The sequence below is a fragment of the Ovis canadensis genome, chromosome 3 (genome assembly GCF_042477335.2).
Source record: "Ovis canadensis isolate MfBH-ARS-UI-01 breed Bighorn chromosome 3, ARS-UI_OviCan_v2, whole genome shotgun sequence".
Classification (NCBI taxonomy): Eukaryota; Metazoa; Chordata; class Mammalia; order Artiodactyla; family Bovidae; genus Ovis; species Ovis canadensis.
Window position 1 is genome coordinate 194,462,507 of NC_091247.1, and position 23,085 is coordinate 194,485,591.

General features: G+C 38.4%; 1 protein-coding gene across 1 annotated transcript in view; it reads left to right on the forward strand.

Annotated features, from left to right (window-relative positions):
• ITPR2 (inositol 1,4,5-trisphosphate receptor type 2) overlaps positions 1–23,085 on the forward strand; it is a 599,561-nt gene that overhangs the window by 192,361 nt on the left and 384,115 nt on the right. Inside the window, exons 15-21 of the mRNA XM_069585523.1 lie at positions 1,410–1,571; positions 5,588–5,760; positions 6,666–6,785; positions 6,903–7,088; positions 8,330–8,581; positions 9,298–9,442; positions 11,224–11,374. Of these exons, the coding sequence (XP_069441624.1) occupies positions 1,410–1,571; positions 5,588–5,760; positions 6,666–6,785; positions 6,903–7,088; positions 8,330–8,581; positions 9,298–9,442; positions 11,224–11,374 (1,189 nt within the window). The remainder of the gene's footprint in view (positions 1–1,409; positions 1,572–5,587; positions 5,761–6,665; positions 6,786–6,902; positions 7,089–8,329; positions 8,582–9,297; positions 9,443–11,223; positions 11,375–23,085) is intronic.

The window sequence follows — 23,085 nt, forward strand, 5'->3', positions numbered from 1 at the left end:
TGTTATTAATATACATGCTATTGTAGAGTTGGGAAAGGAAAACAGTAGACATTATCAATTAATATTCTGTAGCTGATTGTCAGAATATATAAAATCAACATTTTTCTCAAATAAAATAAAGGTTGCAAATCTAATGAGACAAAGTCTTTTTCTAACATTAGCATTTCTTTTGTATAAAACATTTGATTTCAAGGACTTCTAGAACCTTGAATGATTTATTAATATTATTTTAACAAATATATGTCAAACATTTTACTTCAGTATTATAAATAGAAAATTCACAGTTTAGTGAATATAGAATTATTAAAGAAACTTTAATTCATATTTTATTTCATGGACTACAGAGGATAATTCTGCTTTCTTGTATGACTCCTCATGTCTTTGCCTAGGTGCTCTTTTATAAATACTCATCCTGCCAGTTCATCTCCAGGTGATCCTACCTGCTGTCTTGTTGCCTAAAAGAGTCATGCTCCTCAATGTTTTTTAAATACTTCCCAACTGCTAATTTTCTTACAAGAAGAATCTGAGTCACTGGGTATCACCAGGTGCCCATATGGCTCCTTATTTGTTTTGAATGCTGATACATTCATTGATTTGGTCACATCTTTAATGTATACAAATAATAAGTTAATTCTTTTACCAAGAGGTTTAAAAGCAATATTTGGAGGTAGTTTTTGATGTCAGTTTTAGATGAAAAGTGAATATTTTCCTTATAGTGTTTTGACTTTAGAAAGTTATGGAGAATAACAGAAGTAGTTGTAAAGCCCATTGAAGTCAAACTATATTTTAGTTCATCTGAATATGTTCATGTAACTTAGTAAAACTTAAAATCTTTAAATTTTTTATTATTTTTAACCAAATATTTATTTATTTACATTAAGTCCTTATTGTTTACTTTAAATATAGCAGTATGTACGTGTAAGTCCCAAACTCCCAATTTAGCCCTCCCTCCCACCTTCCACCTGGTAACCATAGTTTGTTTTCTAGTTTGTGAGTTTGTTTCTGTTTTGAAAATAAATTCACTTGTATGATTTTTTTTTTTAAGTTCTGCATATAAGTGATGTATGACTTTTTTCTTTTTCTGTCTGACTTATTTGGGAACTTCAACACTTCTCGAATATTTTTTTATTTTAATAAAATAGAATTTCTAAACAAAATGAAGCATTTTATTTAAATATTGTTTTGTCATTTAATTTATGGAATACTTTTAACAGTATTTTTCTGTCCCTTAATATGTTGGTCTTATATCCCCCCAAAATCTTTCTTTTATGTTTTTACTTTACACTAATTCTACTCAAATATTACAAAAGCCTTTTTGAGTCAACGTTTTTTGTTATAAAAAAATTTAAAAATTCTAAACATGCATCTCCATTCATCGGAATAAGTCATAGTTGTTGTTTTCTTAATAGGTATTTGGGATTCTTAAAGCACCCTTTAAGGAGAAAGCAGGAGAAGGCTCAATGTTGAGACTTGAAGATCTGGGGGATCAAAGATACGCCCCCTATAAGTACATGCTGAGGCTGTGCTACCGTGTGCTGAGACATTCACAGCAGGACTACCGGAAAAATCAGGTTCAAGGATGGCCCTTCTTTTTATCTTTTTAACATCTAAAGTATGGGCGAAGTTGTTTGGTTACAGTTCCAAGACATATAAATTAGGAATGGGAAATTCTGCTTTGCAATGAAATGCTTTCTCTTGGTCATTTGTGTGTGTTCCAAAATGTTTCTTTTATAATTGAAATATTTTATAACACACAAAAATGACCTGTAAATGTATTTGAAATGACATATGTGTTTATTATTCCTTGTAAAATTAGAATTGTTGGGGGAAGATGTCTGAGTCCTCATGTGTGCATGGTATTAGCTCCTGATGGGCAGGAGGCATGCTGGATATATTATGTAAAGAGGAATGAGACGTTTCTTGGCATTTCTAGAAACACATGACATACCCCATCATGTGTAGGCTAAAGAGTTCATTGTCTGGTGGAAAAAATATGATGCACATCACATCTGAAATGTAAGGCAGAGTCATGGAGTGGGTAGGGGAGATAAGACAGTATTGCGGGAATTCAGGAGAGAGAGGAGCTCAGCTCAGGTAACCCAGGAAGGGTGCTTGGAGAAGGAAGCATTTGAATACAATAAGAATCATTAAAAAAAAAAGAATCATTTTCAGAAATTGTATGGGAACTGGCATTTTAGTGAACAGAGATTTCTGAAAAGAGAATAATGGATCCTAGAAGGGCAGTTTCATCAAGATACACCTAACCATGGAGGACAGGGAACCCAGGTGTATCCAGGGATATAGCTTAAAGTTGCCAGCTCATGTAGAATTTCATCTCATTTTTGTCTGAAAATATAACATGTAGTGGGCTCAGTAATATATACCTGCTTAATACAAAATTGTTTTCAATTAATTATCATTTGGTAAATTGGTGTCCTATGTTTCTCTTAGACAGTTGGAGAGATGAGTGCATAGTCAGGAAACTTCGGTGATGAGTTTAGTCCATGCAGAAGGGTGGTGTGGGAGTGGGCTGGAAAGGCATGTGGGCTGAGCTGTGGAGGGCTGAGGATGCTGACCTGGAGGCTGGGTGCTATTTGGGAATCAGTTCAGTTCAGTTCAGACACTCAGTCGTGTCTGAGTCTTTGCCACCCCATAGGCTGCAGCACACCAGGCCTCCCTGTCCATCACCAACTACCGGAGTTCACTCAAACTCATGTTCATTGAGTCAGTGATGCCATCCAACCGTCTTCATCCTCTGTCGTCCCCTTCTCCTTCCACCTTCAATCTTTCCCAGCATTAGGGTCTTTTCACATGAATCAGTTCTTCACATCAGGTGGCCAAAGTATTGGAGTTTCAGCTTCAACATCAGTCCTTCCATGAATATTCAAGATTGATTTCCTTTAGGATGGACTGGTTGGATCTCCTTGAAGTCCAAGGGACTCTCAAGAATCTTCTCCAATACTACAGTTCAAAAGCATCAATTCTTTGGTGCTCAGCAAAGTAATCTCTGCTTTTTAATATGCTGTTTAGGTTGTTCATAACTTTTCTTCCAAGGAGTAAGCATCTTTTAATTTCATGGCTGCAGTCACCATCTGCAGTGATTTTGGAGCCCCCCAAAATAAAGTCTGTCACCGTTTCCACTGTTTCCCATCTATTTGCCATGAAGTGATGGGACCAGATGCCATGATCTTCATTCTCTGAATGTTGAACTTTAAGCCAACTTTTTCACTCCCCTCTTTCACTTTTATCGAGAGTTTCTTTAGTTTTTTTTCACTTTCTGCCCTAAGGGTGTTGTCATCTGCATATCTGAGGTTATTGATATTTCTCCCGGTAATCTTGATTCCAGCTTGTGCTTCTTACAGCCCAGAATTTCTCATGATGTGCTCTGCATGTAAGTTAAATAAGCAGGGTGACAATATATAGCCTTGACGTATTCCTTTCCTGATTTGGAACCAGTCTGTTGTTCCATGTCCAGTTCTAACTCTTGTTTCTTGACCTGCATACAGATTTCTCAGGGAGTAGGTCAGGTGGTCCGGTATTCCCATCTCTTGAAGAATTTTCCACAGTTTGTTGTGATCCATACAGTCAAAGGCTTTGCCATAGTCAATAAAGCAGAAGTAGATGTTTTCTTTCTGGAACTCTCTTGCTTTTCCTGTGATCCAGTGGATGTTGGCAATTTGAGCTCTGCCTTTTCTAAATCCAGCTTGAACATCTGGAAGTTCACAGTTCATGTACTGTTTGAAGCCTGGCTTGGAGAATTTTGAGCATTACTTTGCCAGTGTGTGAGATGAGTACAATTGTGCAGTAGTTTGAGCATTCTTTGGCATTGCCTTTGTTTGGGATTGGAATGAAAACTGATCTTTTCCAGTCCTGTGGCCACTGCTGAGTTTTCAAAATTTGCTGGCATATTGAGTGCATCATCTTTTAGGATTTGAAATAGCTCAACTGAAATTCCATCACCTCTACTAGCTTTGTTCATAGTGATGCTTCCTAAGACCCACTTGTCTGGTTCTAGGTGAGTGATCACACTATCGTGTTTATCTGGATCATGAAGATCTTGTTTTGTATAGTTCTTCTGTGTATTCTTGCCACCTCTTCTTGATATCTTCTGCTTCTGTTAGGTCCATACCATTTCTGTCCTTTATTGTGTCCATCTTTGTATGAAATGTTCCCTTGGTATCAGTAAGTTTTACTTAAAGCAAGAACATATTCTAGTCAGTAAATTTTCCCAGCATAGAAATCATCCCCAAGGAGAATCCCCAAGAAATTGAAGTGAACACTTTGGACTGTGGAGAAGGTTAAGCTTACCAGTTCTGAGATGTGGCTTGGAATAGAAAGGCAGGCTGGTGGGAAGAAGAGGCAGATGGAATCATACCTGGGGGAAACTCCCCAGTGGCTCTCTCTTGCTCTAAGAATGGACCTTTCTGTTTTCACATGGCTCTCCAGGACCTCACCTCCCATGTCAGCTCGTTTTCTCCTCAATGATGACTTTCCTGCTGCCACTGGCACTCTGTGTTTACAGAACTCGGGAGACTGGGTTCCACCACCACGGAACCTTCCACTTGCTACTCCCATGCTTCAGTGACTTCTCTCCCCATGATTGCCTCATTAAAAAAAATCATTTCATCATTTTCATCATTTCTATCCCAGGTCAAATGTCACTTCTTCAGCACCCACCCCATCTAAATTTGTCAGCTTTTCCCATCCTCTGCTTGTTTCATTTGCTTATCAGTACCTAAGATGATCCTGTTTGTTAGCTCAATGACTGCCCTTTATCACTAGGACATGAGCTCCATGGGAGCTTGTTTGTCTTGTTTACTGCCATACCCCTACCTCTCAATTCTGTAACATGTGTTTGCCAAAAACAAGTACATCCTCTTACATAACCATACTATAGAGCTGGAATGCCCTTCCAGAAATATCTATTGGCTGAATCGGTGTGAGCCATAAAGTGATTAATCATATTACCTTACTGGACTTTTTTTCCTGTTTACCTTTTTATTTGTGAGTTTTTTCACTGATATTTTTTTAAAGATGAAAAATGCTATGTAATTTTATCATTAAAGAGAAGAGTTAATCATTGTAGTATGTATAAAAAAAAAAGAAATTGCCTAGGTTCATCTGGGATCTTCATATAACAATATGAAGCTCATGCTTCATGAACAAAATGTCAGAGGGTCATTTTCATTTCTGTAATTATGCCAAAATCCTGGGTTATGACTTTTAGTGAGTGTTTGAAGAGGGCCATCTGTTATATTGGTGAGATACTTAGTTATCATGTCATAAAAAATTGTGTTTTAGCTAGGTTTATTTTGGTTTTTCTAATTTGTAAGTGTAAGCACCATATTAAAAATTACTTCTAGACATGTAATTTTCTGTTATAATTAAAATGAGGTCTATTAATATATTTGCAATTCCTTCCTCAAAATTCCTATTTATTGAAGAATTATTTATTTGCTTTTCTTTGGACAATAATTTTTAGTGCATTTTCTTTTATGAATAAATTAGTCATTGTTGCTGACCCTAATAGAACCTGTTATTTCTAAGCTGTTTGGCAGCGCATTCTGACAGTCCTTCTCCTTTGCAGGAATACATTGCTAAGAATTTCTGTGTCATGCAGTCCCAGATCGGCTATGATATTTTGGCAGAAGATACCATCACAGCTTTGTTGCACAACAACAGAAAACTACTAGAGAAACACATTACAGCAAAAGAAATAGAAACATTTGTTAGTTTACTCAGGAGAAATCGAGAGCCAAGGTTGGAAGTAGCTCATGCAGTGTTTTCTTGTGGGGATTACGGCTTATTGCTTTATTTTCAGAACTTTTCAGAACTTTTGTAAAGTTAGAATTCTTTCATGGACTAAACAATGTTGGACTTACTGCTGTGATAATTATGTATCATTGTGAATTATTATCTCATAGGGGATCAAAACCCTGTATAGATAATGTATTTAAATGTGGTTGATTTCACTCTGATAACTTGTGTTTTTATAGTTCTCCATAGTTTTTCTGAATATGTTCATATATATATTAATACATTGTTTCATTTAAATCCTTGCACATTCTCCTGAAGTACACTGGTCATAAAACATTATCCACATATTAGAGATGGGAAAATAGAAGCCTACAAACGAACTAGAAAGAGAAGTTAGGGTTTCTGACTCCATGGCAAGTCGCCTTTCTCTTATACCATGCTGCCTTATCGGGGGAGAAATGATTGCAAAGAAGTCAAGCAGATTGACAAACTCTTCTTAATTAGCATGGCAAATACGTGTTAGAAGATAGAATTAGGCCTCTGACTTGACCAGACCGAATTTATGTGCCGTCTGGCTGTTTTACTGAGAACAGCGTTAACTTTGATCTGGCTTCGTTTTGATACTGTAAATATAACAAGTCACAGTGCTGTGGGATGAATATCAGCAAATAAGTAGAAGCAAGCTTATATCATTTTTGGAAACAAGGTTTGTACTAAATACAAATAATTGGACATTTAATTTGTCTCTAATGCTGCAGTAGATAAGCAACACATTAGAATACTGTTGCATGGAAATAATATCAAAAATATATCTAGACAGCTTCATTATATCCCAAAGTGTATTTTGGGTGATGATTTTATAAGATGCTTTTTGCTAATGTTCAGTTTAATTTTTTTTCTCTTGTCAGGTTTTTGGATTATTTATCAGATCTGTGTGTGTCTAATACCACGGCGATACCCGTGACTCAAGAACTCATCTGCAAATTTATGTTGAGCCCAGGCAATGCAGACATTCTCATTCAAACCAAGTAAGCCCCAATGATGGAGGCATCCTTTTATGTTCATTATTTGTAAGCAAGACAGTTCCTTGTCTTGTTTCTGGATGAACTTTTTCATAGATTTTTGTGTGTGTTATTTATTTCAAGACTGGTCTCAATGCAAGGAGACAACCCCATGGAGAGTGCCATCCTTTCAGATGACATTGATGAGGAAGAAGTTTGGCTCTACTGGATTGACAGCAACAAGGAACCTCATGGCAAAGCTATTAGGCACCTTGCCCAGGAGGCAAAGGAGGGCACCAAGGCTGATTTGGAAGTCCTTACCTATTACAGGTTAAGTATCATAGAGAACCATAATTCTCAGTCTCACATATTGAGAGGTGATTCTCAGACATCTGTAAATCTGTGAAGTCAGATGTCTGTGAAGAAGTTTAAGAAGTTATATCAGAACTAGGGTAGCTGAAATAATTAGTATTATTTAACATATTCACAATAAATGCAAACATCTGTGTTTTCCACATATATCACTTGCTATTTTCTCATTTTCTGCTAGTTTGGAACTGTTGTGCAGCAAAGGAGTTTTTCCTCTTGTTGATTGGTGTGGGTGCAGATAATTGAGTTGAGAAGGAGATAGCGCTGGGGCCAGGGAAGCTGATTTGGTTGTAGAAGTGGCCTCAGAGACGGTTAGCCAGTAGTTATGTACATATTGCTCATGGTCATGTAGAGACCTAGGACTTTGGACAAACTGGTGTCTATAGTTGTGACAGTTCAGTGGTGGCATGTAGTAGCTGAAGTTTCAGTGGTGGTTGACGTAGTCAGTATAGTGAGAGCAAGAACTGAGTTGGTGTTTTTTGAGTCTAAGGCTGCTGCTGCTAAGTCATATCAGTCGTGGCTGACTCTGTGTGATCCCACAGACGGCAGTCCACCAGGCTCCCATCCCTGGGATTCTCCAGGCAAGAACACTGGAGTGGGTTGCCATTTCCTTCTCCAGAGTCTAAGGCATGGAAACCCAAAGCAGAAACCAAGACTGGGCCCAAATCACAAAAATCTGAGAAAGACAGAGAATTCCTTGTGTTCCCTGATTTCTACAGCTACAAAATCAAAGGCTACTTTCTGTATCTTGGAGGTTGATGAATCAAAGTGTACTGATGCCATTTGGACTGGTCACTTGAATAATCATTGATCATTTGGGAACTAAGTCTACACTTGGAATGTAGACATGAGAGCCTAGAACTGAGTGAGTCTGAGCAAGGCAGAGAGAGATGGTTTCACGAGAGCTGTTATCCATAGCCTTTTGGCTTAGTGTATTTGTAGTCCTAGGAAACCAAGAACCTAGAGCCTGATGGCCATCTCCACCAGAAATTTGTTGCTGGAACAAATGAGAGAAATTGCAACTGAATGGGCACAGAAATGGCCTCATCTACGTGCCATTCAATCACTTAACCCACTACCACAATGTCCAGTATCACATACACTTGGAAATATTAGAAACATAAAAGTAGATGCGGATTGATACTAATACTTAGACTTTATCCGGATAAGACAAATAATGTAATACATTTACTATTTTTAAGGTACCAGCTAAATCTCTTTGCAAGGATGTGCTTGGATCGCCAGTATCTGGCCATAAACCAGATTTCTACACAGCTCTCTGTTGATTTGATCCTGCGATGTATGTCAGATGAGAGCCTGCCTTTTGACCTCCGAGCATCTTTCTGTCGCCTCATGCTCCACATGCACGTTGACCGGGATCCCCAGGAGTCCGTGGTGCCTGTCCGCTATGCCCGGCTCTGGACAGAAATCCCCACGAAGATCACAATTCATGAGTATGTTTGGGAACATTTCTCGATGACTTTAAATTCAGCTGATGAACTCAAAATCAAATGTCTTCAATTTCTTAAAAAAATTATTTTATTGAAGTATGACGGTTGATTTACAATGTTGTATTAATTTCTACTATATAGAAAAGTGATTCAGTTCTACACATATATATACATTCTTTTTCATATTCTTTTCCATATGGTTTGTCACAGGATATTGGATATCATTCCCTGTACCGTACAGTAAGATCTAGGTTTTTATCCATTCTATATATAATAGTTTGCATCTGTTAATCCTAAACTCCTAGTCCATTCTTCCCCCAAATGTCTTCAATTTTGAAATGGAATGTAAGGAAAGGCATTTCTGTGTTCAAATTTGGCTTCTTTAACCTTCCAAATGCAAATGAGATACTCTTTTTGGAAAGTAAAATGATAACTTTTGATAATAGAAATGTTATTCTGGAAACCAGTAATCAGGAAATGTATTAATAATAGGAGCAAAAATTTATTAAGTCTTTAATATTATGGTAGACTTTGATTTAAGTGCTTTATATATAGTAACTCATTTCAAAACAGGCCCATTTTACAGATGAGGACACAGCATCTAGAAAGGTTGATTAATTTACCCAAACTTAGAAGTCAGGAGGTTAAAGTATATGTATTTTCCAATTTAAATGACTACAATCAATTTAACTTCCCTTAAATTCTTTCTGTGTTCCCAGATATGATTCTATAACAGACTCTTCCAGAAATGACATGAAGAGGAAATTTGCACTGACAATGGAATTTGTTGAAGAATACTTGAAAGAAGTTGTAAATCAGCCTTTTCCTTTTGGAGATAAAGAAAAAAACAAACTGACATTTGAGGTAATTTCTTTTAAACAATTAATCTGTGAAGTTATTCACTTTACACTGTCTAAAATTAGGGACATTGAACATCAAAGACTTTTTTTCCCTCTAATATTTAGGATGTTTTGATAATTTGGTAGTTAAATTCCTGAAGGTATGATTCCCTCTGCCATTGATTAAAAGATAGATTTGATACTTTAATTATACCTGATATACAAAATATTTTATTTATAATTATGTTATATACTCTGATTTTTTTATTTATTTGTGCAAACTTTATTGCATTTAATGGACAGAGTTTTGCATATTTATAATATATTTTGCATATATTAAAAAATCTCCATTAAAGTGATGTTCTTAGCCTCATTAAACTAAATTGAAATTATAATATCACTTTGAGTAGATAGTGACAAAACTAGAGAGAAGATGCTGTTACCTGATACCTGGGGTATTAGGTACCTACTTCTGATGTGTAACAGATTACCCCCTAACCTAGCAGCCCAAAGCAACAGCATGATTATCTCATGTTTCTGTGGGTCAGAAATCTGGTGGTTCTGGATCAGGGTCCCTCATGAGGTTGTAAATCAAGCTGCTGATTGGGGTTACCGTCATCCGGGGTCAGATGATCTGCTTCTGAGTTCACTTGTGTGGTTGTACTTCCTTGCTGGCTATTGTCTAGACACCTCATTCTTCTTGCCATGTGGGCCTTTTCCATAGGCTGCCTCAGTGTCCTCACAGCCTGATGCCTAGCTTCCCCTGGGGTAACTATTTGAAAGAGAGAAAGGGCCCAAGATGGAAGTTGCAGTCTTCTATAACCTGAGCTTAGAAGTGTCTTGTCATCATTCTGCTGTATTTTGTTGGTGACACCGACTAAGCCTGGGGCAATGTGGAAGGAGACCCTACATTGGGGACCATCTTGGAAGCTGGCTTTCATGCCTAGTATGTCCTGTAGCATCCAGAAGACCGCAAAGTGGCATAAGGAACATGTATTTCTAGACAAATTTCATGGATAATATTCAGTTGTTAAAGTAATTCATTAATGTGACTGCTTATTAAGTGATATCCTACTGACTAAATAACTTAACATTTAAGCAAGAAGTCAATCATTCTAATGTAAACCTCATTTAACCACCCTGATACATCTAAAATCTGTCTTCTTGCTTCCCCTGCGGACTGTTCACCAGATACCTCATATTCCTGTCACATGGGCCTGTGATGGGGTTGATGAACTGGTCTTATTTGGATTTAATTCTAAACTTGATTAAATCAGAGGTTACTTTTGCAGGTATTAAATTCCTAGGTATTAATGAATTAGAAGAGGACTGCTGAAGGATATATTTCCTGTTGATTAGATAGAATTCTTTAAAAAATTTTTGAAGTATAGTTGATTTACAATATTTTATGAATTTCAGGTATATAACAGAATGAGTCAATATTTTTGTAGATTATACTCCACTGAAAGTTATTACAAAATAATGGCCATATTTCCCTGTGCTGTAAAGTATACCACTTTTGCTTATGTATTTTATACATAATGGCTTGTACCTCTCAGTTTCCTATACCCGTATTGCTCCTCCCCACTTCCCTCTGCCCACTGGTAATCACTAGTTTGTTCTCCATATTTAGGCGGGGTTCTTTAAAATCTACCTTTCTATTAAATGAGACCATGTGAAAAATAAAAAGAATTAGACATAATTAGACCTGTCTGCACAAACTTAGATAATAAAAATTCAGTGCTTATTTTTGTTCCTAATATTTTTCTTTTCTTTTCTACCCTTTTTCTTCTTTTTCTAAATTAGGTGGTTCACTTGGCTCGGAATCTGATATACTTTGGATTTTACAGTTTCAGTGAATTGTTAAGGCTAACAAGGACTCTTCTGGCTATCTTGGATATTGTCCAGGCCCCCATGTCATCATATTTTGAAAGATTAAGCAAATATCAAGATGGAGGTAAGAACTTTGGAGAAAAGTTATAATCTTTTTGGCATCACTTTGAGGTGAGATAAAGAACAAATCTGTCGAGTGGTTGTGAACATGTACCTGGTAATAGATATGTGCACGTGGACCTTCATCCTGTGATAGGACTGAATGCCAGGAGGCTAGACGTGCTAACATGCTTCTCTTTTTAATGAAAAGCTTTAAAAGACAACTTCATAAGATCAAGGAATTCCATCATGCTATGGTCAGTTCACTAGTGAAAATATTACGTGTTAAAAAATAAACACTTGAGGCTTCACTGGTGGTCCAGAGGCTGAGACTCCATGTTCCCTGCAAGGGGCCCAGATTTGATCCCTGTCAGGGAACTAGATCCTGTATGCTGCAATTAAGAGTTTGCATGCCACAGCTGGAGGAACCCCATACTGCAACGAAGACCAAAGATCTTGTGAGCTGTAACTAAGAGCTGGTGCATCCAGATTGAAAAAAAAAAAAAATTGAGATCATCCTGGTGTGTGTCACGTGCTGGTTACCCTTCATAGCAGGGCAATAGAAAAATGTAGAGAATGGGTACAGGCAGGGTCACAGTAAAGAGCAGTGGGTGCAAAGCCATTACAGAGGCAGTGCAGTACAGTGGGCAAGAGAGCATGTGCTTTTGAGTCAGAGTGCCTGTGTTCCAATTCTGGATTGACCACTTTTTATTAACTTAGGCAAGGTACTTCTCCTCTCTAAGAGTTTCTTTTCTCTTTGAGATATGGTCATAAGGTCAGTTTTCATTCCAATCCCAAAGAAAGGCAGTGCCAAAGAATGCTCAAACTACCGCACAGTTGCACTCATCTCACACACTAGTAAAGTAATGCTGAAAATTCTCCAAGCCAGGCTTCAGAAATACGTGAACTGTGAACTTCCAGATGTTCAAGATGGTTTTAGAAAAGGCAGAGGAAACAGAGATCAAATTGCCAACATCCACTGGATCATCGAAAAGGCAAGAGAGTGCCAGAAAAACATCTATTTCTACTTTATTGACTATGCCAAAACCTTTGCCTCTGTGGATCACAATAAACTGTGGAAAATTCTGAAAGAGATGGGAATACCAGACCACCTGACCTGCCTCTTGAGAAATCTATATGCAGGTCAGGAAGCAACAGTTAGAACTGGACATGGAACAACAGACTGGTTCCAAATAGGAAAAGGAGTACGTCAAAGCTGTATATTGTCACCCTGCTTATTTAACTTATATGCAGAGTACATCATGAGAAACGCTGGGCTGGAGGAAGCACAGGCTGGAATCAAGATTGCTGGGAGAAATATCAATAACCTCAGATATGCAGATGATACCACCCTTAGGGCAGAAAGTGAAGAGGAACTAAAGAGCCTCTTGATGAAAGTGAAAGAGGAGAGTGAAAAAGTTGGCTTAAAGCTCAACATTCAGAAAACGAAGATTATGGCATCTGGTCCCATCCCTTCATGGCAAATAGATGGGGAAACAGTGAAAACAGTGGCTGACTTTATTTTTCTGGACTCCAAAACCACTGCAGATGGTGATTGCAGCCATGAAATTAAAATATGCTTACTCCTTGGAAGGAAAGTTATGACCAACCTAGACAGCATATTGAAAAGCAGAGACATTACTTTGTCAACAAAGGTCTGTCTAGTCAAGGCTATGGTTTTTCCAGTGGTCATGTATGGATGTGAGAGCTGGACTGTGAAGAAGGCTGAGCTCAGAAGAATTGATGCTTTTGAACTGTGGTGTTAGAGAAGACTCTTGAGGGTCCCTTGGACTGCAAGGAGATCCAACCAGTCCATCCTAAAGGAAATCAGTCCTGAATGTTCATTGGAAGAACTGATGCTGAAGCTAAAACTCTAGTACTTTGGCCATCTAATGCAAAGAGCTGACTCATTTGAAAGGACCCTGATGCTGGGAAAGATTGAGGGCAGGAGGAGAAGGGGACGACAGAGGATGAGACGGTTGGATGGCATCACCGGCTCCATGGACATGGGTTTGGGTGCACTCTGGGAGTTGGTGATGGACAGGGAAGCCTGGAGTGCTGCGGTTCATGGGGTTGCAAAGAGTCGGACATGACTGAGCGACTGAACTGCACTGAATGATAGTATCTGCCTCATGGTTTCCTTGTGAGAATTAAGTAAACGTATACAACATATTGAAAGCACTTATAACAGTGCCTGGCTCATAATTCGATACAGTTTGTTTCAGATGGTGATTGTCTTCAGATTGGATGCCCTGAAAATACCCTGTGGTATAAAATTGTTTGCAGAATGTATATTGAAGAGTGCATTTGGGATATATTACCTGTAAGGAAGTGAGGAAGGTAGGATTGGCATTTAGGATATACACGTGTAAGGAAGTGGAGAAGCTGAGCCACAATGTGGTTACAATTGTGGTCTTTGCTGATCCTACAGGGATCTCTGGAGCTGGGATGGTCCCTCACAGTGGTTACAAATTAAGGCAGAGAGCCTGGGCTTTGTATCCTCATATTAGCCAGCATTGATTGCTGGCTTCATCATAGAGATGTGCAGCCTTCAGTAAGGCAGTTCCTTTTGGACGGTGGTCTCTCTTAGTGAGAAGCATGGGTATGAGAAGGCAGCAGCCATGACTGGCCAGCAACTGAGGATATAGATACCTCAGCTCTAAATAGGTGATGAACGTGGAGCACAATGTATCCACTACAGTACCCACTGCAGGGTTAAACGGTGAAGCCAGAAATCTAACTTCAAATATAGAGAAGAAATATCTGACAAAGAATGATAAAGTAGCCGAAGTCATTAATTGCCGCTGCTTAAATCTCAGTTCCTTCTACATCTGCCAAAAATTTGTACATGTCAATAAGAAGCAAATGAAACTTTATATATCCCTCACCCTCAGCCGAACTAGAAGAGAGCATAAAATTATTTTAAGTAGAAAAATGACATCAGTTTTTAGTGGCGCTGCCTCACTATTCCCACTGAGAGCTTATGTGGATAGTTAAGGGGTTCTGGAAAAATCAGGTGAAAGAGACTGTGTGAAAATTATCTATAGAAGGAATTCCCTGGCGGTTCTGGTGGTTACAACTCGACACCTTCCACTGTGGTGGAGAAGGAGGGTGTCGAAACCTGGTCAGGGAACTAAGATCCTGAAAGCCATGTGCGGTGCGCCACACCCTCCTCCCCCCACCAAAAACAAGGAAGTCACTGTTAGAAAGAGAAGGTCTATCCTAAGGATGAAAAATATTGAAAGAGAATCCAGAATCCAGATCGATAAGAACTTTGAATAAAGAGGAATGAACTTGAATGGACATAGGGAGCAGTTGTGGAAAACTAGAGGTGAACAGGTTAAAAGTAAGACAGAGGCACCCTTTGGACTCTTGTTGGTGAAAGGGAAAAGAAACAAGGTGGGGAAATCTGGAATACCACAAGATAAAATAAAATTGAAGAAAATAATCTCTACAGCCTCCCAACAAAGGCCAACCTTTAAAGAAACTGCATTTCATGACTCAGACAGGAGAGGGTGCCCTTGAGCTAAAGATCATGTAAATCAGCCCACGTCACCTTGTCCATGATATGCAGAGATGTAATCAATTGTCATCTGTATGAAAGGACTATAAGTTCAAAACAGAATGGAGAATCAAAACATTTCAGTTGATGGAAATTTCTCTCACCATCAACCGTGAAAGAGAAGAGAATTCCAACACGATACTCTCAACTGAATTAAATACCTTCAAATATGAAAACATAAACATATGATAAACACCTTGAATCATAAATCCAAGAACTAAGGTTAGAAATGGACAAAAAAAAAAAGCCCAGTGAGAAATGAAATGAAAGTTGATTGGACTCATAAAGGAGACTTTTTTATTATTATTATTAGAAATAACAGACTGAATTATACAATATCAAAGGGAGAATAGATTTGATTGGAAGTGTAGGAAGCACCATTGAAAACAGGCAGAACAGTAATGAGAATGTTGCTGCTGCTGCTGCTGCTAAGTCGCTTCAGTCGTGCCCGACTCTGTGCGACCCCAGAGACGGCAGCCCACCAGGCTCCCCTGTCCCTGGGATTCTCCAGGCAAGAACACTGGAGGGGGTTGCCATTTCCTTCTCCAATGCATGAAAGTGAAAAGTGAAAGTGAAGTCGCTCAGTCGTGTCCGACTCCCAGCGACCCCATGGATTGCAGCCCACCAGGCTCCTCTGTCCGTGGGATTTTGCAGGCAAGAGTACTGGAGTGGGGTGCCATTGCCTTCTCTGAAGGAGAATGTTAAGTAGGTAAAAAAGAACAAGTGAAAAAGTCAGTGAGAAAATTGTTGAAATGGAAGAAAGCAAAGAGGAGCCATCATATGAATAATTGGAGTCCTTGTAAAAGAAACATGAAACAGTGAACAGACCTGAGAGTTAAAATTCCAATCCAAGAAAACATTCTGTAGCTAAAAGAAAACCTGAACTATACATGTGGGGCTGTACAGAATGGTGATCTCCAAGACTCATGACGGAATAAACTATTGCAGAAACTATTACGTAGAGTATGCATTCAGAGAGAGTGATGGTGGGGGCAAGGAAGCAGTATGAAAGCAAATGGAGAAATAAAAGAAAGTAGAGATGCTTCCTGGTGTGATGGTTTTACAATATCCAGTTTACTTTACACCAGACCATCCTTTAAAAACTTAAAAATTGACTTTGACTTTTGTTCTCAGTGCTGATAATCTGTTTTCAGAGTTTAATCCTAAAGAAAAGTGTTTGAATCCCCTGGAAAATTGGTATGTACTCTCCACTGTTTTATGCATGTCTGCCCTCCGAGAGACATTTTTTTTACTCTTTCCAATATTTTATAATTCTCATATTTTCTCACAGGCTCCGTTCACCTCTGGATACCTTACTCATTTTATCAACTATATGAGAACCACTAATTAAATTGCTCAGTAAATTCTCACTGAATAATTATTACTGAGCAACTGTTGTCTATCAGACACTATTCTAGTCACTGGGAAAAATGAGGAACAGGATGCAGTCCCTAGCCTAGACAGAACAGACACCAAATAGGCATAATCCCACCCCTCTCCCTCCAGGGGGCGATAGTCAGATCATAAGTGAATGAACACTGCTGTACTGAATAATACTATGACAAAAATCAACTAGGACAATATGGAGTATGATGAGGAGGGGACAGGCAGTTACTTTTAGCTAAAATGGATTTTTAAAAAATTGAAGTAGAGTTGACTAACAATGTTGTGTTAGTTTTATGTATACAGCAAAGTTATTTAGTTAACATACAGATATATTGTTTTGTTTTCAGATTCTTCTCTCTCACAGATTATTACAAAATACTGAGTATAGTTTCCTGTGCTCTACAGTAGGTCCTTGTTGTTTATCTGCTTTATGTATGGTAGTATGTATATGTTAATTCCAAACTCCTAATTTATCCCTCACCCTATTCGCCTTTGGTAGACATGTTTGTTTTTTACGTTTGTGGGTCTATTTATGTTCTGTATATGAGTTTATTTGTATCTTTTTTTAGATTCCACACATAAGTGAGATCACATGGTATGTCTTTCTCTGCCTCACTTATTTCACTTGGTATGATAATCTCTGGTCCATCCATGTTGTTGCATGTGGCATGATTCCATTCTCTTTTCTGGCTTCGTAATAACTCATTGTACACATGGACCACATCTTCTTTAGCCATCCATCTGTTGATGGACATTTAGATTGTTTCCATGTCTTGGCTATTGTAAATAGTGCTGCTATGAAATTAGGATGCATTTATCTGTTAAAATTATAGTTTTCTTCAGATATACGCCCAGGAGTGGGATTGCAGGATCATATGATAGCTCTGTTTTTAGTTTTTAAAGGAACTTCCATACTATTTTCCATAGTGGCTGTACAATTTCCATTCCTACCAACACTGTCGCGGGTTCCCCTTTCTCAACATCCTCTCCAGTATTTATTATTTGTAAACTTCTTGATGATGGTCATTCTGACCTGTGTGAGGTGATACCTCATTGTAGTTTGGATCTGCACTTCTAGCTAGTGAATGGAACTAGCTCTCAGACATTTGAGCGGAGACCCACATGCATCAGGAGAGAGAGCCCTGAGGCAGAATGAGCTTGATATATGTGCATATCAAGCAGGAAGGCCATTTTGGCTGAAGTAAAGTGAGGTAAGGGCCAACATAGGATAAGAGGTTGGAGAAGCTCAGATTGTGGAGAGTATTACACCCTCAAATTGGAATTGTGTTCTGAGTTGGATGAGCAACTTCAGAGGATTTTAAGAAGCGAACAATATGATTTGATAACTTTGGCTGCTGAGTGGACAGTCGTGAACATCTGTGTGGACATAAATGTTGGAAAGATTATAGAAAGGAGGCTATTTCAGGATTGGGTGATGGTGATGGACTAGGATAGAAGGTAGAGAAGTGGTTGATATTAGAGTGGGGCAGTCCTGACTGATAGGACTTGATGAGAATGGGGAAGAAGGAAGAGAATCAAAGATTATTCCAGGGGTTTGAAAGCAGCTGGGTAAATGTGGTACTGTTTATTGAGATAAGGAAGAATAGCAGGTCTGAGATTGTAGGGACAATCAGGAATTCCTGTTTGGGTACCTCAGGTCTGAAATGACTATTGTGAATCTCCTGGTGATGTTATAGTTGGATATGTGAATTAACTTAGGGTGTAGTCATGGTAGGAAATAGGAATGTGAGAATCAGCACACAAGAGCCATTCAGAATATCAGACTGAATATAATCAGCTAAAGAGTGACTGTTGATTGGGAAGAAATGATGTCCAAAGATTGAATCATGGATGTGCCAACATTGAACAATGAGATAGCGGAGGAGCCAGCAAAAGAGACTGGGACAGAGTGCCAGCAAGTAAAGAGGTAGACCAGGAGAATGCAATGTCTTAGAAGCCAAACAAAAAGTAATTTTAATTGTTTGTTGGCTTATATAATGTACTTCCTAGATAACCTGTTCATTGAGTAGTTTATGTGCTGAGTGGTTTTATGGGATTACCTTTCATGTCATGTGACTTGGGCTTAACCTTGTGTTATTCCACTAATGAAATATGAAACACCATAATTCTATTGTAGTATGAAAAAGTGATTCATGATAGTTTTTATCAGCCAATTATAGTTTTCTAAGAAACTTTTTGTTGTGTTGGTAAGAAATACTTATACGTGTTCTACATGAACTGAGATTCAGAGGTCTTCCTTTTGAGACTGGTGTGGTGTCTCTTCATTAGGGAAACACATTTTCTTAATTTGTGGTAAGAGTTTGTGAATTTTGCCTAGATTTTTGGAATCTGAACCAATATGTTTATCCCCCTATTTAGTAGTAAGTATTCTAGAAATCTGTTATTCTAGTTCTTGGTGTATTAAAATCAGTTTGAATTGAAGGATGATAGTTTGATTTCTTCTTTTGATATTTGCAAATCAGAAGGTAAATTATTTCTTTTATGCATTCTTATTATTGGATATATAATTTAAGCTATAGGAAAATATAGTTTGTTGTTAAGCATCTTTTGATAATAATGACAATTTTACTTACTACACACAATACCTCTGAGAGAATTTATTATGATTAGCTTTCTTCATTTCTCTCAACTCAAAAAGTCCTTCTCAGGGAATTATTTCTGCTTTTAGTAGCATTAACTGTTTATTTAATAGCATTATCTTGAAACGTATGGAAGGACAGTGCTTTCATAGTGTGCTGTGCTCGGTCACTTCAGTTGTGTCTGACTCTTGGCGACCTCATGGACTCTAGCCCATCAGGTTCCTCTGTCCATGGAATTTAATGAGGAAGAATACTGGAGTGTGTTGTCATTTCCTCCTCTAGGGGATCTTCCTGACTCAGGGATCGAACCCACGTCTCCTAGTTCCCCTGCATTGGCAGATGAGTTCTTTACAACTGCTGCTGCTGCTAAGTCACTTCAGTCGTGTCCAACTCTGTGCGACCCCAGAGACGGCAGCCCACCAGGTCCCCCGTCCCTGGGATTCTCCAGGCAAGAACACTAGAGTGGGTTGCCATTTCCTTCTCCAGTGCATGACAGTGAAAAGTGAAAGTGAAGTCGCTCAGACTAGCACCACCTTATTTAGATCTCTTTGGAGCTTATTTATATTTGTAAGACAAGAAAAGATACTATACTTTTGTCAATATTGTCTTGAGATACATTTTAAAAAGTGCATATGTGGCTTTCACTTACAGTACATAAAATAAGAAAGAAGGTACCTCACAGGGATACATCGTTTGTTCATAAATGTTGCCAATATGCAAATATAATGAAATTGTGCCTGGAGTCCACAGTTTTGTAAGTACCAATATAGGAAAGCATATTCAGGGAGATTAATTAACTTGCCTAAGATTCATTAGTAAGTTAGTAGTATTGCTAAGAATTAAAGTGCAAGAAATTAGTCCTTCCTATCCTTTGCACTGCTACATTATTTATTAGTCCAATGAGCTAATACTTTAGAAAAATTCTTATTGAGGTTAGAATTGTGTTCCATCATTTTTTTAAAGTTAGCATTTCTGTAGGGGCTCAATCTTATAGATATTCTTTAAGTTAAGTAAACAAAATAGAGGTTAAAGGTAATTTTTAAAATAAAAATAATAAAATCAGGGCAAAGCAACATCGTGTGCTTCTAGATGTGATGTCCTAAGAAGGGCAAAGCATTGCCTATTTCAAATTTCTGCTAAACATTCATCATCTCCATCTGATCATGAAGAAATATGAGGCAGATACAAATGATGGGGTATTTTATAGAATAATTGGCTTGAATGTTTCAAAAATGGCAATGTTACAAAAGATGAAGTTTGAAAAACTGTTTCAGAATAAAAGAGATCAAAGAAATATGACAACTAAATAGAATATGTGGTGGTGTATCAAGAAAATTATTATCTACAGAAGACATTATTGACACAGTTGGTAAAATTTGAATATGGATTGTATATTAGGTTGTAGTGTTGTATCAGATTTTCTCATTTTTCTAATTGTACTGTGGATATGTAAGAGAATCTAGTTTTTAGCAAATAGCTGAAGAATTGAGAGTTAAAAAGGCTATGATGTCTGGAACTAACTCTCAAATAGTGCAGGGAAGATTGTGTGTGTGTGTTTTTGTGTGTGAGAGAGAGAGAAGAGAGAAAGAAAGAGAGGATGCAAATGTGGCAGAATTTGTGAATCTGATAATTTTGATCAGAGGGTGTTACGGGAGTTCTTTGTACTATTCTTGCAACTGTTTCCATAAATTTGAGAGTATTTCAAAACAGAAAAGTTAATGACTTAGGTAATTAGCCAAGTAGGAAAATGATTTATTGTATGTAAGATGACACTTCAAACTTAACAGCATTATCCTGCAACTTTTCTGGGAGCTGTGTTATTATAGCTGAATTCTATTAGGCTATAAATTCCTTAAAAAGTCTTCTTAGACTCTATAAATTCTTAGCAAAAGAAGCAAGAGAGAACACATTTCTGGAATTTCCAAAGGTGGAGACAGGATTGTCAGGCCTGGGAAAAATTCATGTGGTACAGAGTGAGACTGAGGTTGATGCCAGAAAGGAAATCCCAGATTACGGGAAGTACCTGGGAAAAAAAAAGAGTTGTTATTCTAAAGGAAAAGTCAGGGAGCCATAGCAGTGTTACCACATTACAGTACCTGGTGTAGCATCCTCTTGTCTTTTATATTAAAATGGTTTGGATTCTATTTTCTTATTTTTAATTGGAAACCATTTGCAAAGCACAGTTTTTTAAAAGTAGGAGACAATTTTATAAGCACGGCTAGACAAACCAGCTCTTTCAAGTAAGAGATAACAGATTTCTTTTCTCATAATGTGTCTGGAAAATTCTGTGCAACAGAAATATGTCTGTTTTTTTTTTTTTAATCCTTTTGATCTACTTACCACTTAGGAATTCTGTTCCGCCGCAGTTAGGGTTATACATTCAGAGACACGTGTCTCGTCATTGTTTGGCAGGTCAGACCCAGGGGAGCGGAAGAAGAGGCGTGTCGAGAAGGTGAAGGTTTCCGGTTCCGGTTCCGGAGTTCCAGTCTTTGCTGGCCTCAGTGGCGCCTGTCTTAAATAGGGTGTGCACACCGCACTCTTGTGTTTTTCTGGGAAGTCCTGTAGGCTTTGATGCCAGTGATTAGTGTTTGAGGTGATGGGGTTGGCTGCCTTGTAAAGTGGCAGTTACAGACGTTTTCCTCTACTGGGTTCCTGGTTACAGTTCAGCCCTTCTTATCGCTGGGAGTTGCCTTCGCCCTTGAGCTGGCCGGGGGTCCGAATCTAGCCCCCAGGCTGTGACAACGCATCATCACAGTGGCTTTTGGTTGGCATGTGCAGCTGCTCGGCATTTTGGTGCCCTAGAGATGGTCCATTCAGAAAATTGGAGGCATACTCACATGGAGACAGAGGGGGCTGGCACTTCCCTGCCGTTTCCTGTGGTGAGGGAGAAGACTCTCATCTTCAGAACCATCAACTAGCAACCTTTTAGCCGTTAATGTACTCACTTAGGAAAAGAAATATTGTTTTCAAACAAATGTATTCACTCCCAGCAGGCAATGTTGTTCATTCAGTTTGCTTTGCCTAATACCTATCATTTACTCTCAGTGATTTAAAATGCACAGGCACCATTCGGTGTAATTGATCTTTTGGGTCGAAGGATCATGTCAAACAGTGCTCTTCTTTGCCATGTCCATAAGTTGAAAGCAAACCCTTAGACAGGCTGATAAACTGGGTATTTTCAATATGCTTGTGAAAGTACAATTCGTTTAAAGAATTATTCATCTCTCTTTCTGTTTGCTGAAGGATATACAATCCGAAGATTGGTACTGCCACAGGTATGCCTGCTTTTAGTGCACTTAGCTTTTCTGAGCTTTACAGGTAGTGCATTTCTTTATAAAGCGAAGCTTTGTGGAAACCTGGTCCAGCAAGTCTGCTGGAGCCATTTGCCCCACAGCAGTGGTCACTGAGTCTCTGTGCCACATTTTGATAGTTCTCCCAATACTTCAAACTTTTAAAATTATTAGTATTTTTGTTGTGATGATCTGTGATCTTTGATGCTCTCTTGTAGTTGTTTTGAGCCACTACTAGCTGTACCCATGTAAGCTGGCCAACTTAATCAATAAATGTTGTGTGTTCTGACTGCTCCACCAACTTGCCATTCCCCATCTCTCTTCCCCTCCTTGGGCCCTCCTTTTCCCCTGAGACACATATATATTGAAATTAGGCCAAATTAACCATTAAGTGGCCTTTATGTGTTCAAGTGAATGTAAGAGTTGCACATCTCTCACTTTAAATCAAAAGCTAGAAATGATTGCACTCAGCGAGGAAGTCATGTTGACAAACCGAGATAGACTGAAAACTAGACCTCTTGCACCAGTTATTCAAGTTGCGAATGTAAAGGGAAAGTTCTTGAAGGAAATTAAAAGTGTTAACTTCAGTGAACACCTGAATGGTAAGCCTTAGCTGATACGGAGAAAGTTGTGTAATGGTCTGGTTAGAAGATCCAACCAGCCATAATATTTCTTTAAGCCAAATCCTAATCCAGAGCAAAGTCCTAACTCTCTCCAGTTCTCTGGAGGCTGAGAGAGGTGAGGAAGGTGCAGAAGAAAAGTTTAAAGCTAGACAACTCTGGTTCATAATGAGGTTTAAGGAAAGAGGCTGCCTGTATAACATAGAGTACAAGATGAAGCAGCAAATGCTAATGTAGAAGCTACGGCAAGTTATCCAGAAGATCTAGCTCAGATAGAG